General features: G+C 60.1%; 2 protein-coding genes across 2 annotated transcripts; both read left to right on the top strand.

Annotated features, from left to right (window-relative positions):
* Window positions 1-64: 64 nt before the first annotated feature.
* On the top strand, window positions 65-11,378 carry KIF18B (kinesin family member 18B). The gene is made up of 12 exons (XM_071450781.1): window positions 65-1,607; window positions 1,860-1,911; window positions 3,458-4,019; window positions 4,715-5,082; window positions 6,432-6,586; window positions 7,034-7,138; window positions 7,358-7,468; window positions 7,984-8,172; window positions 8,245-8,421; window positions 9,316-9,434; window positions 9,678-9,973; window positions 10,769-11,378. The coding sequence occupies exons 3-12, from the start codon at window positions 3,994-3,996 to the stop codon at window positions 11,356-11,358; spliced, it is 2,136 nt and encodes a 711-aa protein (XP_071306882.1). The 5' UTR covers window positions 65-1,607; window positions 1,860-1,911; window positions 3,458-3,993; the 3' UTR covers window positions 11,359-11,378.
* A 425-nt stretch (window positions 11,379-11,803) lies between these two features.
* Window positions 11,804-13,542, top strand: FAM187A (family with sequence similarity 187 member A). The gene has a single exon (XM_071450918.1). The coding sequence runs from the start codon at window positions 12,291-12,293 to the stop codon at window positions 13,533-13,535; it is 1,245 nt and encodes a 414-aa protein (XP_071307019.1). The 5' UTR covers window positions 11,804-12,290; the 3' UTR covers window positions 13,536-13,542.
* The last annotated feature ends 2,633 nt before the right edge of the window (window positions 13,543-16,175 follow it).

The following is a 16,175-nucleotide window of genomic DNA, read 5'->3' as shown; positions in this document are numbered from 1 at the left end:
CGAGGCCGCTTCTTTATCAAACCGGCCCAGCCACGAGCGGCTCCGTGTCCCTGCACCGCCGTCATGGCGACGCTTGGGTGCCGCCCTCACCCCAGCCCTGTCCCCATGAGGGGGTGTCCCCTGCGAGACACAGCACGGCCACTGCTGGGGGAGGGACACACGGAGCCACCGGGACCCCCGGGCACTCGCGCCCGTCACCGCTGCCTCGGCACGGGCGGGACGCGGCGCGATTCGAGGTGACAGCGGGAGCCCGGGGCCAGCGGCTGTGGTGGGGACAGAGGATGGGAGCCCTGGGGACACGGAGTGGCCTTGGGGACAGGACGGGGCTGGGTGTCCTCCTGGCTGCATGTGTGTGTCCGTGTGTCCCCAAGAATGAGTGTTCGTGTCCCCAGGTGTGTGCATATGTCCCTCAGGTGAGTCTGTCTGTGTCACGGGGATGTGCGTGCCCCCAGGTGTGTGTGTGTTCCAGATGTGTGTGTGTGTTCCAGGGGTGTGTGTGTGTGTTCCAGAGGGGGGTGTGTGTGTTCCAGAGGTGTGTATGTTCCAGATGTGTGTGTGTTTGTTCCAGATGTGTATGTTCGTTCCAGATGTGTGTGCGTGTTCCAGCTGTGCTCCCTCCCCCAGCTCTCCGTCTGTGTCCCAAGCCCCTGCGGCTCCCGGCGCTGTTCCCCAGCACCGATCCCGGCTGGAGGCGGCGGAGAGGCCGGGGCTGTATCGCAGCTTCGAGCAGAAGGTCCCCGAGAACGGCGCGACCGAAGCGCAACCCGGGGACCCTCCCGGACCCTCCGGAACCCTCCGAGACCTCCCAAGCCCCCTCGGAACCTTCCAAGACCCCCGGGACCCCCTGGACCTTCCAGGACCCCCCCGGGACCCCCGGCACCTTCCCCTCTCCGCCGCCCGCCGGGGCTCGGAGCTGCAGCCGCTGCGGCCGCCGGCAGGGGGCGCAGGCGGCGCCGAGTCCGCAGCTCCCATAGGGCATCGCGCGGGGCTCGGAACTACAACCCCCATGAGGCACCGCGCGGGGCGCAGCCAATGGGAGTCGGAAAGCGGCGCTGGGCCAATCAGGAAGCAGGGCGGGGCCTCGCGGGCAATTTAAAGGCGGCGCGGGAGCAGGAACCCGTCTGAAACGGAGGGGCCGGGGCCGGGGCCGGGGCCGGGGCCGGGGCCGGGGCCGGGGCCGGGGCCGGGGCCGGGGCCGGGGCCGGGGCCGGGGCCGGGGCCGGGGTTAGTGTTAGTGCACTAAGTCGGTACAGTGCGAGGGGTTTTGGGGCTCCAGAAGAGGCGCAGGCCGTGGCTGAATTGGGCGGCAGGTCGCGAGGGGCTGAGCGGGCCCTGAGGGGACGGTGTCACCTCTATGGCCTGAATAGTTACAGGAGCGGCTTGGAGCCGGGGCGCCTCTCCCTGCCCTGGATCCCCTTCTCCCTGCCCTGGGATCCCCTTCCCCCGGAGGCTCCCTGAGCACCGGCAGCATTCCCGAGGGAGCGGCTCCTTCCCCGGGGTTTGTGCCCAGCCCGGCCCGGCTGCACAGCGCGGGCAGCCCGGGAGCTCTGCCCTGGAAGTGCCTCGGGAAGGAATCACCGCGCACCAAACACAGCGCCCAGCACACGGTACAGCCCAGGATTGTAAACATTTCATACTGCATCCTATAAAATGGTTAAAGGGTTAAAGGGCTCCAGGCTGGCTCCAGCCTGCCTCAGAGCCTGCTCCCCTGAACCCACAGCCCAGCCCCGTGCTCCATCCACTGCAGGAACTGCAACAAAATGCTGCACAATGGAGAGACTCAGAGCCACTCTTAGAATTGGTGTGGAATCTGCTCAGGAAATTTTAACACTCTCCTTTTGCTTCCTCCCTGCTTCAAGGATGCCAGGTGAACTCATCCAGCAGCAGCAGTTGGGTGTTTGCAGAAGGAAGGTGGGCTGGGGTCAGCAAGTGTTCAGGAACCTTTCTGGCCATCCATCCATCCATCCATCCATCCATCCATCCATCCATCCATCCCAGAGCCCCTCTGGCAGTCACATTCCTGCCCCTCTAGACTGGGACTGAAGCCCCTTCACAGCAGCAGCTCCAGAGATTCCTCACCAGGAATTCCTCCATTGTTTTTAACAGGACATTCCTGCTAATATAGTCAAAAGCAAAAGTTTCAAGGGATTTAACACTGCCCTGATATACATCATTATTGCAGGTACCAAGCAATAAAATTAAGGTCAACAGGGTTGCCATAGGCCAGAAAAGATTATCAATATAAAATCACAAAAAAAAGTTGATTGTTCCCTCCATATTGACATACTGGGTCAGTCACCTGGTGCTGCAGTTGGATGTTTGGAGATGGAAGGTGACCTGAGGTGCATCTGGGTCAGAAACTGTTCAGGAAACTTCCCTGTCACCCATCCTGGAGCTGCTCTGGCAGCTGCACTCCCTCCCCAGACTGCCCCGGGGGCCCTGTTGGTTCCCCACACCCCATCCCACATTTGCTCCTGGTTTCCTCTCCAGCTCAGCCCCAGGGCTCCCAGAGAGCAGTCCCAGGCTCTGGCTCCTTTAAGGAATTTTATTGTGCTGCAGCAGCTCAGTAACAGCTTGAGATGGAGCCTCTGGGGCTCATCCCAACAAAGAACCTCCATCCCCTCCTGGCAGTGGGGTGTTCCTGCTGAGCCATCCTCTCCTGCTGTGTCCCAGTGCCCTGCCTGGCACTGCAGGGCCCTTTGGGTCAGTGCCAGCTCCTGCCCACTTGCTGGGGGCTCTGGCATTTCCCTGCAGCTCCCAGGGCAGCTGCCCCACCAGCTTTGTGCCCTAAATGTGCTCCTCAGCACGAGGGACCCTCACTGCACACCCCAAACTGTGACAGAGCAGCGTCCCCAGGCACCCCAATCCCCAGGCACCCCAATCCCCATCACAGAGACCCCAATCCCCATCCCCAGGCACCCCAATCGCCATCCCCAGGCACACCAATCCCCAGAGACCCCAATCCCCATCCCCAGACACCCCAATCCCCAGAGACCTCAATCCTTATCCCCAGAGACCCCAATCCCCATCCCCTGACACCCCAATCCCCATCCCCTGACACCCCAATTCCCATCCCCAGATACCCCAGTCCCCATCCCCTGACACCCCAATCCCCATCCCCAGGCACCCCAATCCCCAGAGACCCCAATCCCCATCCCCAGGCACCCCAATCCCCATCCCCAGACACCCCAATCCCCATCCTCTGACACCCAATCCCCATCCCCAGAGACCCCAATCCCCATCCCCAGACACCCCAATCCACAGCTGCAGCCTCTGCCTGGAGCTGCCTTCTTCCCCTTCAAAAATCCATCCTCATCCCCGAGCTGGGGGGACACGGCTGTGAGAGGGGGGTCAGGGGCTGGCTGGATGCAGTGGCTCCCTGTCCTGGGGGAGGCTGGTGACAAGGATGTCCCTGAGGGCTCTGGGTGTCACTGCAGTCCCCTCCTCACTGACACAGCGGCTCAAGGCCACCCTCAGCGCGTTCACAAAGGTGACACGAAGCTGCAGTGCTGGTGCCATCTAGGGGGACCTGGACAAGCTCGAGGAGTGGGACCAAGAGGACGCAGGGATGTTCGGTAAAGCCAAGGGAAGGGGCTGCACCAGCACAGAGTGGGAGAAGAGCTGAGAGTCCTGCAGAGAAGGACTGGGGGGTTCTGGTGGAGGAAACGCTGCACCCGAGCCAAACACCAAACACATCCCGGGCTGCAGCAGGAGAGGAGCGGCCAGAGGAGGGCGAGGCAGGGGGTGCCGAGATCACCGCTCAGGGTCCAGCCCAAACCCGCCAGTGACGCTGTCATTCCACGGCAATGAATCCTCGGGGGCTCCGTTGTTCCCGGCACGGCGCCATGGCCACCAGCGGCGCAAGTGACAACGTTCCAGGGCTGCCAGGCACCGGCGGATCCCGAGTGACAACGGCCGGGCTGTCCCCGCTCAGCCGCGCTCCGCTCTGGGCGATCCCGGTGACCGGGGCCGTGCCTCGTCCCTTGCCCGGCCATGCCGACCCCAGGCGTGGGTGCTGGGTCAGTTCTGGGGGCCGGGACAGGGACACGGGGGTCTGCAGGGCTGTGGGATGGGGCTCTGAGGAGTGATAGGGGCGGGGAAAGAGTAATGAATACTGGAATGCTCTTCCCAGGGAGGTGGTACAATCACCATCTCTGGATGTGTTTAAAAAAGGACTGGGCATGGTGCTATTGTCCAGGTGAGGTGTTAGGGCATGGGTTGGACTTGATGATCTTAGAGGTCTCTTCCAACCTCATTATTCTGGGATTCTGTGATTCTGTGTTTCTGTGATTCTGGGATTCTGTGTTTATGTAATTCTGGGATTCTGGGATTCTGTTGTGAGAGGGGCTGTGGGGGCCAAAAGAGGGGCGGGCTGAGTGGGCTGGAAGGGGGATGTTGGGCTGTGGGAGGAGACTGTGTCTCAAAGGGATTTAGGGTCTTTGGGGAGTCTCTGGGGGTCCAGGGGAGCAGTAGGAGCATGAAGGGGGTTGTAGGGTCATTTGGGATCCAAGGAGACACGAAGAGTGGCCAGGGTTTGGGGAGAGGCTGTGGGAGCCTGAGGGGGTTCAGGCTCATGGGGAGCTCCAAAGGGGCACCAGGATTGGCACAGGGAGGGGTGGGCACAGACCCCGGGGAGGGGGGAAGGCTCTGAGACCTCGCCCAGCCTGGGGATCTCTCTCCCCCACTGCACCTACAGCTGAAATTATCCCCCCAGACCACACGAGGACCCGGATCAGTGGATGGGGAGCCCCGAGCAGGCCGATGGCCCAGCCCCAGGTGCCTGTTGGGGGGCAGAGCCCCCGCCCCAGGAGGGCTCCGTGGCCGTGGTGCTGCGTGTGAGGCCCCCCAACCGCCGGGAGCGAGCTGCACCCTCCATCCTGCACGTCCTGAACCAGCACGCCGTGCTCTTCACCTCCGAGGAGCCCGGCGGCACCGGCACCGGCACCGGCCCCGGCCGCCGCCGCAGGAACCTCGAGTTTGAGTTCGACCACGTTTTTGGCGAGAGGGCCACGCAGGAGGAGGTGTTCCAGCACACCACGCTCCCTCTGCTGGACACGCTCCTCGCTGGCTACAACTGCTCCGGTGAGTCCTTCACGCAGCCCTGATCCCTGCAGGAGCTCCTGCCCCATCCCCTCCCGGGCTGGGGGCGCTCAGGATTGGATTTGGAAGCCCCCGTGTGTCTTTGGGAATGGGGTGCCACAACCCCAAAATCACACAGCCTGAAGAGAGCTGGTTCCAGCAGTGCTCAGCACTCTGGAAATGGGGTGCAGAGGATGGATCTGGGCGTTGGGGGAGAGAGATCCCTCCCCAGGGTCTGTGCCCACCCCTCCCTGTGCCAATCCTGTGCCCCTTTGGAGCTCCCCATGAGCCTGAACCCCCTCAGGCTCCCAAAGCCTATCCCCAAACCCTGGCCTCTCTTTGGGTCTCTTTGGACCCCAAACGACCCTACAAACCCCTTCATGCTCCTACTGCTCCCCTGGACCCCCAGAGACTCCCCAAAGACCCTAAATCCCTTTGAGACACAGCCCCCTCCCACAGCCTGCCCTCCTCCCTGGGCAGGAGCTGGCCAGGCATTTTGAGAAAAAGGATTACTTGCTCTTGTGTGTCCTGGGTCAGGAAGGATGGGTAGAAATGTGGTGGATGCATAGGGAAAGAGCCCCTTGGCTTTGCCATCCCTTTCCAGGCTGGAATGGCTCCGTAGAGCCGGGTCTGACAGGCCCTGGACAGCTCCCACAGCCCCGAGCTGCTGCTGCTGCAGCCCCAGAGCTGTTCCCAGCATTGCACATCACAGCAGCATTCCCAGGAGGAGCCCAGCACTCCCGGGGCTCTCCCTGCACCAGGAGCTCACACCAGGGGATGCTGTTCCAGCTCCCGGTGGTTCCTGAGAGCCACTGAAGGGCTGCCCCTGTCCCCAGGCCCCAGCACTGAGTGCTGCTCTTGGGAAAGGGCTGAAAATCCAGATCAGTGCGTCCCACCCTGATGGGGAGGCTTCAGAGGAGGCGCTGGAAGATGGGGGTGAAAGAGAGGAAACAGAAATGCCTCGTGGGGAGAGGGTCAGAGGTGACCTGAGCATGGGAGCAGCACTCACCTGGAGACTCCTTCTGTCCCTGCTGCACTGGAGAGGCTGAAACCAGGGAGAAAAACTGCCCTGAGGAGCAATGGGGAAAGTTATGAGTTTTACCTTGTGTCTTATCTCTGTGGGAAGCAGATAAGCTCTCCTCTCTTCTCCTTCTCCTTCTCCTTCTCCTTCTCCTTCTCCTTCTCCTTCTCCTTCTCCTTCTCCTTCTCCCTCTCCCTCTCCCTCTCCCTCTCCCTCTCCCTCTCCCTCTCCCTCTCCCTCTCCCTCTCCCTCTCCTCTCCTCTCCTCTCCTCTCCTCTCCTCTCCTCTCCTGCTGTTAGATCATTTCACCTCCCATCCCTTCTCCCTCCAGTGTTTGCCTACGGTGCTTCAGGGGTTGGGAAGACCCACACCATGATGGGCACCAAGAGCACTCCTGGCATTGTGCACCTGGCCACGGTGGAGCTCTACAAGAGGCTCGAGGCCATGAAGGACAGGAGCTGTGAGGTCCTTGTCTCCTACCAGCAGGTTTGCTGTGGCTCAGTGTGTCCCCTCCTGCCTCAGGTCCCCAGGGAAGAGATTTGGGGTTGATCCAGAGCCACACTCAGGGTACCTGCAGTGTCCCCTGCTGTGCCTGGGGACAGCCAGGCTGGGAGCAGGATCATCCACCTGGAGGAGAGAGCTGCTGCTGTTCCTCCCTCTCAGCTGGAGCTGGGGCTTTTCTCTCCCTTGCTGTGCTCCACAGAGCAGTGAGGGCCTCCTGGCTGGAAGGGCAGGAGAGGAGCAGGGTTGGGGGAATTGCCCAGCAAAGCTCTGGGAGCTGGCCCTGCCTTCTGAGCCCCATCAGCTGCTCTGGTGGAATGAGGTGCCAGAAGTGGGGTCAGGGGGAGCCCCTGGCTGTGCCAGACCCTGCAGGGGTACCCAGCTCCCTCCCAGAGAATGAAACCTCAGCCTGACCTCGATTTCCTGCTCCAGGTGTACAAGGAGCGTGTCTATGACCTGCTGAAGCCCCAGGGCCCTCTGAACATCTGGGAGCAGCCCGGGAAAGGAGTCGTGGCACAGGGCCTCTCCTTGCACCAGGTCTGGGCACAAGGAAGGCACAAGGGCTGGGACAGACTCATCTGCAGCTGGGAGCCCTGGGGACATGGCTGGGGAGGTCCCAGGTGCTCCTGGCTCCTGGCTGGCAGCAGAGGTGGCCCCGAGCTGCCAGGGCCCCGCAGAGCTGCCACTGCCTGGGGCTGCTCAGCCTTGGGCTGCCCTGCCCAGGTGCTGACCCAGCCCCTGCCCCTTCTCCCCCAGCCCACGACCCCAGAGCAGCTCCTGGACTTGTTGGCCAAAGGCAATAAAAACCGGGCCCAGCGTTCCACCAAGGCCAACGCCGCCTCCTCCCGCTCCCACGCCATCTTCCAGGTGAGGGCTGCTGTCTCTGCTGCAAATGGGGCTGGAAACAAACCTGCACACCTGGGCAGCCCCAGGGCTGTTCCCCCCAGCCCTGAGCTGGGGATGTTGCTCCCCAGGGGCTGTTTTGTGCTCTCTGCTGCCTGGCTGCAAAGCTGCCCCTGGATTGCAGTTCCAGCCAGGTCCTTGCCCAGCTCCAGGGCTGTCGCTCCAGCCTGAGCCTGCTGCCTCGCCCCTTGCTGCTGCCAGGGGAGCAGCCCAGGTGGAGCTGGGAAAGGGGAGCTTTTCCAGTCCCTCTGAGGACCTGCCCAGCCATACCTCTCTCTACCATCGAGTCTGGGAGGTGCTGATTGTTCCTATAGCTGTCCCTCCCTGCCACATCCCTTCCCTGGCTCTGCTCCTTGTGTCATCACCGGGTGTTTGGCTCATCCTTTCAACATGCCAAGTTCCTCTCCTCCCTCTGGATTTCCTGGCTCTTGCCCTGAAAAGAGCCTGTGTGGAGCCATCTCAGCCCCCTCTGTCCCCAGATCCAGGTGAAGCACTGGGACCTCACCGGTGGGGAGCCACGCGTGGCCAAGCTGAGCTTCATCGACCTGGCGGGCTCGGAGCGAGCCTGGGACACGCCGGGCCGGGGAGAGGGGATGTGGGAGGGCACCAGCATCAACCGCTCCCTGCTGGCCTTCAAAAGCGTCGTCCGTGCTCTGGCCGGAGCCAAGGTGAGTCTGGTTCCCCGGGCCGGCTCCGGGATGGTGTCCCCACGGCCCGGAGCTGAGCGCTGTCTCGGACAGGGCGGGCAGTGCCATGTGCCGTTCCGGGACAGCAAACTGACGCTGCTGCTGAAGGATTCGCTGGTGGGCAGCTTCCGCAGCACCGTGATCGCTGCCGTGAGCCCCGCGGCGCCCGCCGGCCCCGACACCTACAGCACGCTGCGCTTCGCCAGCCGCGCCCGGCACATCCTGCTGCCGGTGAGCACCGCGAGGGCCCCGCTGCTGCCTGCGGGCAGGAGGGGCCGTGGTGGGGTGCATTGGTGGGTGCTTTCCATATCCAGAGGCAATCTCCCAGCGCGGGGGTGCGCTGAGGGCAGGAGGTGCCGATGGAGGTTCAGCTGAGTGTGCCTGCTCTGCTGCTGAAGCTGCTCAGCCCACAGCCCGCGGCGCTTTTGCCAGGTCTCTGGGCACAGATCGTGTCCCCTGCGGCCACCCGGGTGTGGGAATCCATAAAATCAGAGGGGTTTGGGAAAGCTGCAAAAGGCAGGCCTCAGATACAGCAGAATTGTGAGTAGAGCTAAAGCAGCAGCCATGAGATTGGTCAGCAGAAAAATTATTTAAACTGTAGAAAAGCAACGGTAAATAGAACAATGGTCTGTGTATTAATGCTTGTCTGAATAGCTCTCTAAGCTACAGAAAGTTTATCTAGCAAGATATTAGGAAGGTTAAAGCTTAATAATGGAGCTCTGTGCGTTGAGGCTTACAAGTGGGTATTGTATTCAAAATAAGCAAGCATTGCTTTAACTAAAGGCACGTGCGCTTATGGTGATTGGATAGAACTACTGTCAATGTGCTTTTGCTTTGTGTGATTGGTCAAGAAGTTTATAAAGTGAGCTGTAACATTAAGTTTTTCGGCCTGCTGCCTGGAGTGTGAGCTGCTGGCATCTTCCCATTGTCATACCCATGGAATGAGACTGATGCTGGAAAATAAACCAGCTCGAGGCACTTTCCCAGCAGCCCCATCCCATTCATGGTCTGTAAATAGCCCCTGCCGGTGTCACCAGGGGCCCTGGAGCCTGGAGGAGGCTGAGGAGCAGCCCCGGAGATGGGTCTGTGCTGCACCGTTGTGTTTTAACCCCTGCCTGATCCCAGTCCCTGCAGGACCCCGGGGTGTCTCCCTGCAGCTCCAGAACAGCCTCCCCGCCCGATCTGCAGTTCCAGACCAGGACACCAAGTCCCCTTCAGCAGGACCTGCAGGACCAGGAGCAGAAGTGAGTGTCCTTGTGTCCTCTCCATGTCCCACTCCCTCCTCTCAGCCTGGGCAGAGTGGGCTGTCCATGGTTGGGTGGATGTGGGACCAGGGCTGTGCTTGGAGATGCTGGCCTGTCCCGGGTCCCTTGTCACCCACAGGTGCACACACACCTCACAGCTCAGGCTCTCCAGGAGGGGATTTGCAGCTTGGCAATGTCCCATGTTCCAAGTTTGACACTCTTACCCCAAATCTCTACTCACAGCCTCTGCCCTGATGAAATTACTGAGAAGACAAAGGATGTGGAGGAGCCCACAGGGCTGGAGGAGCTCACAGGGCTGGAGGAGACAACAGGGCTGGAGGAGTCCACAAGGCTGGAGGAGCCCAAAGATCTGGAGTCCACAGGGTTGGAGGAATCCATAAGGCTGGAGGAGTCCCCAGGGCCGGAGGAGTCCCCAGGGCTGGAGGAGTCCCCAGGGCTGGAGGAAGCTGCACTCCCCTGTTGCCTCGAAGAGCTCAGCGAGGCTGCCCCAGCCCCAGGAACGCAGCTGAGCTGTACAGGTGAGGATTTGGGATGGGGACAGTGAGGGTTGGCCCCTCTCCTGTCTCGATGGGGGCTGGCTGGAGGAGCCCGCGGTGGGCAGGGGGCAGGGGACGGGCGTGTCCCCAGTGTCACCAAGTGGCCTCGCTGTGCAGAGCGATCCGAGCTCGGTCTCCTCGGGAGGAGCCGGGAGCAGCCCGGGGCTCGGGGGGAGCTCAGCCCCTGTGTGCAAGGCAGCTCCCACGGGAGGGGCTGTCCCGGCCCCAGGAGCCCAAAGCAGCCGCTCTAAGCCGCGTTTCTCCCGTCTCCGTTCCTCCTCCCTGGTTCCCTTGCCCGAGCCAGCCGGGATGGAGCCTCAGCCGGCTCTGAGCAGGGCTGAGCTCTTCCTCCTCTTCCTCCTCATCCTCCGTGCCACGGCGCGGTCCTGGCAGGGAGCTGCGGTTCTGCAGAGCCCTGGGGAGTCCCTGGGAGCTCCCCTGGACCCTCCCGGACCCTCCGGAATTCTCCGGGACCTCCCAAACCCACTCGGGACCTCCCTGAACCTTCCAGGACCCCTCTGGACCCCCCTGGACCTTCCAGAACCCGGGGACAGCGCAGGCACTGCCCCAGGGCGCTGGCTGTGGGGCTGGCCCGGCGCCTGTGCTGGCTCTTCGGGGCTGGATGTGCTTCGATGGAACAGCCGCGGGCAAAGGGCTCCTGCGGGGCTGGGAGGGCGGCTCTGCACTGAGCTGGGGGCACACGGGGTGCCCCTGGGCTTGGGGGTGCTCCCGAGCTGCAGACACGGAGGTGATTCTCTTTCTTCTCTGCTCTTTTAGCCGAGGCTCCTGTCACCATGCCAGACCCCCCTGTGCCCAGCACGGCCCCGCAATGCAGCCAGGAGCTCTCTCCGTGCTCCACTCCCAAGCCCATCTTTGTCTGGCCGGTGAAGAGGATGCTCGAGTCGAGCAGCGATTCCCAATCAGAAAACTCCTGCGGCTCCCGAACCCGGAGGAAGCGCCAGCGGGGCTGTAGGAAGGCAGAGCAGAGCTCCCCCGTGTCCCCGGAGCCCCGCAGTGCCAGCCGCCAGCCCTCCCCTCCGCCGGGCACCCAGAGCCCGGGCACCGCGGCACCAGCACGGACCCCCAGCCCCCTGCCCGGGCCGGCTCCAGAGCTGCTTCCCCCGAGCGCTGAGCAGCAGCAGCAGCAGCCAGAGCTCCGGGAAGCCCCCCCGAGCCCACCCCCCAGCTCCTCTCCCAGCGCCCAAACCCCCAAGGCCTCCAGCTCCTCCTCCAGCTCCCCGAGCATCCCCTCCTGTCCCGTGCCGCCCTCCTGGCCGTGGTTCCAGCAGCGTGCCGGCGTCTGTGCCCCCTCTGTTGGCTCAGTGCTGTATGTGTGTTTGCAGGTGATGAGTGGGTTTAGGAGATAGGTTATTGTGTTTTTAATAAATTGTTCTGTCCCAAATCCAAGGTCCAGCACGCAGCTGTTCTCTCCTGCCTCCTCCTCGTGTGGGGAGCCTGGAAAAGGTTCTGGCTCTGGGGTTGGGTTCTGTCCTCCTTCTCCATCATCCCAGGGCCTGTGGGTGCCTCTGCTGTCAGGGGCCTGGGCAGGGGGCCAGGGTTGGGGTCTGAGTGTCCCAGAGTGCAGGTGAGGGCTGTGGGGGCACATGGCCATGGCCATCCATGACAACATCCCAGTCAGGTGAGCTGTCCCACTGTGTCACTGTCATTGCAGTGGGGTCATGGCCCTGCCACTGCACACTCACATTTCTAGTTCTTGTTTGTTCCCCATGCTGTGATTTTTTGTGTCCAGGCACTTTGGAGAGGGGATCAAGAAGCTGTGTGGGGTGTGAGAGGTTCCACCACAGCCACACACAGCACTGATGGGGTTTGCCCTGTGATTCTCATCTCGAGCCAAGGAACATCAGGCTGGCCTGGTCTCCTCCCCAGGAGGAAGCAATGGCACAAACATTCCACAAACATTGGAACCCACCCCCAAAGCCTTCCTTCTCATCAGACTGGCCAGCCCATGATTGAAGGTTCTCTTTGACCTCATCATTAAAGCACAACCCAAAAATTCTCCGCCCCAAAAGCCAATACCTTCCCAATGGCACCAGCCATGAAGATGTTGATCTGCACTAGAGATCCCCTCTAAGTTCCCATCCAACTCAAACCATGATGAGATGTTGGGGATTCCACTGGCCCCAGCACAGCTCCGTTGTTGCCAGGCACGTGGGTGACAACGCCCCAGAGCTGCTTTCAGAGAGGGTGACAAAGGCTGGGCTGTTCCAGGGCAGGATGTTCCCAGCAGATCCCTGCTTGGGCTGTGAGAGTTCTGCTGGGCCAGAGAGCACCCAGAGTGATGGGGATGAGGCTGCTGGGAGCCACCATTCTCCTCTCCCTGCTGGATGTTCTCCAGGCCTTTGCCATTGAGAAGAAAGGGGATGTGTTCAAGAAGACGGCGTGTCCCGCCTTCCTGGTGTTCGAGAACGTCGCCTACCTGGCGGACATGACCTTCGAGCTGCCCTGCAAGTGCAAGCCCGAGGAGGCCTCCTCTGTGGTCTGGTACTTCCAGAAGAACCTGCACAGCCACGAAACCACGGTGCTGACGGACTTCAACGGCACCGTGATCGTGGATTCCAAGCAGGTGCGCGCGGGCAGCGACCTCCTGAAGCGCTTCAGCATCCGCCTGTTCAGCCTGATCGTGTTCCGAGCCCAGGTGAGGGACTCTGGCCATTACCTGTGCGGCACCAAGGAAGGGCTCTTCTTCTACGGCTACGACGTGGACGTGCAGCCCACCAGGAAGATCACCGTGGCTTTCCTGGATAAAGACCAGCACGTCCAAGAGGACCACAAAGAGAAGGAATTCACCCTGTTCACCACCTTCTGGGACTGGACGCGCTGCGACCGCTGCGGGGTGCGGGGCGAGCAGCGGCGGATCGGGCTCTGTTACGTGCAGAGTGCCCAGCTGAAGCCCCGCTACCGCACGGCGCTGCCCAACGTCAGCTCCTGTGGCTCCAGGGCCGTGCCCAAACCCTTCGGCCGCCTCATCCGCCTCCGCAGCCCCGAGGTGGCCGTCAGGAGCTGCCTGGCCCCTTGCCCGCAGAAGGAAGCCCCCGAGGAGGGCGTGCAGTCCATCTCCAACGTCGTTTACAAGCTGGGCGAGAAGCCGGAGCTGCCCCGTGTCCCCATGCAGTACCACAACCAGCCCCCCAAAACTGACCTGGTGATCTCGTGCCCGGGGGCGCGGCCGGAGCACGCCGTGGCCTGGGACAAGGGCTCCGTCCGGCTCTACCGCTCCCACTACCTGGTGGGGGTGAGGAAGGACATGAGGCTCTTCATCGACCACGGGAACCACCTGCACCTGCAGCGGCTGCGCAGGAGGGACAAAGCCACCTACTTCTGCTGGCGGGAGGGCGAGCTGGTGGCCGGCTTCCAGCTCACTGTCACCTTCGAGCCCCGGCGCCAGCGCAGCCCCAGCGACCCCGAGTCCATCTTCGTCATGAGGGCTGTGGGCATCAGCTTTGCCGTCATTGTTGGCATCTTCTTCCTCGTCCACCTGTCCCACTGCAGATCTGAGGTGTTCAGGAAAGTGGCCAGGTTGTAGCAGCTCCACACTGGGACACCTTGGCTCGCCCTCGTGCAGGAAATTTCCAATGTGAGGACCATTTTAGTTTCAACATTTGGTTCTGACTTTTTGAAGGGAAAGTGTTTTGGGGTTTTTTTTAAATAATCTGGCAATTTTTTTCAGAACTGTCTTGGTTTTTGAGGTGTTTTTAACAGCACAGAATTGGGAGTCAATATTTGTGCCTACCAGAATTATCTTACACATTCCCCAAAGGTGGTGGCATCTCTGCAGGGTTTCAGCAGGGAGCAGGATGTGACCTCCAGGCTCATCTCCTTTGTTTGAGGATGTGACTTGAGGATTTCAGCATTCCCAAGGGAAATCCTGCTGTCTGGGAGGGCACTGTGGGTGCCAGCGATACTCTGGCACTTCAACCTTGTCGATGATGGTGAGCCAAACACCTGGTGATGACATGAGAAGCAAAATCAGGGAGGGACAAAGCTATGGAAAACAATCTGCATCTCCCACACTCAGGGATGGAGCAGGGTGCAGCTGGTTGGGTCCTTGAAGGGCAACAAAGCCCCAGCATGAGCTGGGAGGGGCTCACACACAGCGGCAGCTCCAGGCCTGGAGATTTTGCTACCAAACTCAGCCCCCAGACAGAACCTGACAATGTCCCCATGGTGGCAGTGTCGCCAGGGTGGCTGGCACCAGCCAGGGCTGTGGGTGCAGGCCAGGGGGAGCACAGCCACCCAGACTCACCTGGCAGCACTGCCCTGTGCCTTCCCCTCTGAATCCCTAAAAATCTCCCAGTAGAACCCAAAGTGCTTCCCCCACTGCCCTGTAATCCCCTCACCCCCCAGGATTAACCCCTGCAGTGCCAGAGGTGCTGGAAGCTGAGGGCTGCTCCTGTACCCTCTGCAGCCGTGGTTTGCTTGTTGGGAGGCAGAGCTGGCAGCAGGAAGGGCAGAATTCCAGCACAGCTCAGGGATTTGTGCAGGCAGGAATCCAGGAGCCACCAAGGAGCCCAGCTGGGAGCTGGCTGGAAAAGCATGAAGCCACCTGGGCTGCTCCCCTGGCAGCAGCACAGGCTGAAGTGATAGCCAGAGGCTCTGTCTGTGACAGCCCTGGAACTGGGCAAGGACCTGTCTGGAACTGAAATCCAGGGGCAGCTTTGCAGCCAGGCAGCAGAGAGCACATGAACAGAGCCCTTGGGGAGCAGCATCCCTGTCATTCTTGTGCCAAGATTGGGGCAGGAACAGGTGAGAGGCAGGATGGTAGAAAAGGCAAAGAAGGTTTTATTCAGAAGAACCGCGCGGTTTTTATAGAGTGGTACAATAGATTCTGTCTGTAGGAGAGTCAGGGGCTGGGATGGTGGGGATGGACGGAGATGAGAGATCTCTGCAGCCAGGTTATGGAACTTGGGGTTTATTGCAAAGGGCCTGGGTGCAGGGCCCTGCTGGGAGCTGCCAGGCACAGCTCAGAGCAGGACTGAGAGAAGAGAGGGGGAGAGAGGATGAGAGGGGAAGAGAGTAAAAGTGTAAAACAGCGAGGTTCCCGTTACAACACCTTAAATCTTCTGTGTTGAATATTCTGATTCTCATTCACCAATCCAGTACAAGATACAAATCCTAGAGCATTTCCATACAGCCTATAAGAATCACTACATTACCATACTGTGTTACATTTTAAACCCTAAAAACTCCTCTTTGGGCCCCTTCTGCCAAGCTAGCAGGGTCTGCTCTGACCCTTGGGCCTGTTTGCAAGCAGAGGGTGTTGTTCCATCAAAAGGGGATCACCTTCAGCTGGCCACACCATTGTTTTCCAGTTGTTCAGTAACTGAGGGATCTCAAAGCTTGCTTTCATTTCAATCTCACTTATAGTTTCCATATTCTCACAATCTTTTGCCAGACAATCATATTGATAAGGCTTTCCTGTTTCATCTTCCCCAACACTATTCTATTGGCTAACTAACAGAAACATCTTTCTCATGCACTGTCCTTGAGTGTGACAGCGTTCGCAGGGGTCCGAGAATGAGGGGAGAGATGAGGATCTGACTCCATGTTTCACAAGGCTGATTTATTATTTTATGATATATATTACATTAAAACTATACTAAAAGAATAGAAGAAAGGATTTCATCAGAAGGCTGGCTAAGAGTAGAAAAAGAAGGAATGATAACAAAGGTTTGTGTCTCTGACAGAGAGTCTGAGCCAGCTGGGCTGTGATTGGCCATTAATTAGAAACAACCACATGAGCCCAATCCCAGATGCACCTGTTGCATTCCACAGCAGCAGATAACCATTGGTTACATTTTGTTCCTGAGGCCTCTCAGCTTCTCAGGAGGAAAAATCGTAAGAAAAGGATTTTCCATAAAAGATGTCTGTGACACTTGAGAGGAACAGAAAAATAAAGCAGAAAAACACCACCTGCAAATTGTTTATACTCAACAAGTTATCACATCTTTCCAGCTCCCTAAAACTTCTCACAAGTCACTGTGAGAAACCCTTCCTGTTTCTCTCTCTCTGTCCCATGGCATCCACACATCCCCAGCTCAGGGCTAAGGGGGGCAGCCCTGGGGTGTTGGTCCTGGCCCAGGTGTGCAGGTTTTGTTTCCAGCCCCATTTCTGTATGGCAGATTATCTTTGTCAAGTGGGCAGTTTGCCTTATCTCTCTCTTTGA

Source organism: Agelaius tricolor, unplaced genomic scaffold (genome assembly GCF_023055355.1).
Source record: "Agelaius tricolor isolate 1412-34295 unplaced genomic scaffold, bAgeTri1.0.p SCAF_31, whole genome shotgun sequence".
Taxonomy (NCBI): Eukaryota; Metazoa; Chordata; class Aves; order Passeriformes; family Icteridae; genus Agelaius; species Agelaius tricolor.
This window is presented reverse-complemented; position numbering and strand designations above follow the sequence as displayed.

Coding starts and splice junctions, on each gene's coding strand:
- KIF18B (XM_071450781.1), top strand. CDS start 3,994: ATGCCGACCCCAGGCGTGGGTGCTGG. Junction 4,020..4,714: donor ACCCCAGGCGTGGGTGCTGG/GTCAGTTCTGGG, acceptor TTATCCCCCCAG/ACCACACGAGGACCCGGATC. Junction 9,974..10,768: donor AACGCAGCTGAGCTGTACAG/GTGAGGATTTGG, acceptor CTGCTCTTTTAG/CCGAGGCTCCTGTCACCATG.
- FAM187A (XM_071450918.1), top strand. CDS start 12,291: ATGGGGATGAGGCTGCTGGGAGCCACCATTCTCCTCTCCCTGCTGGAT.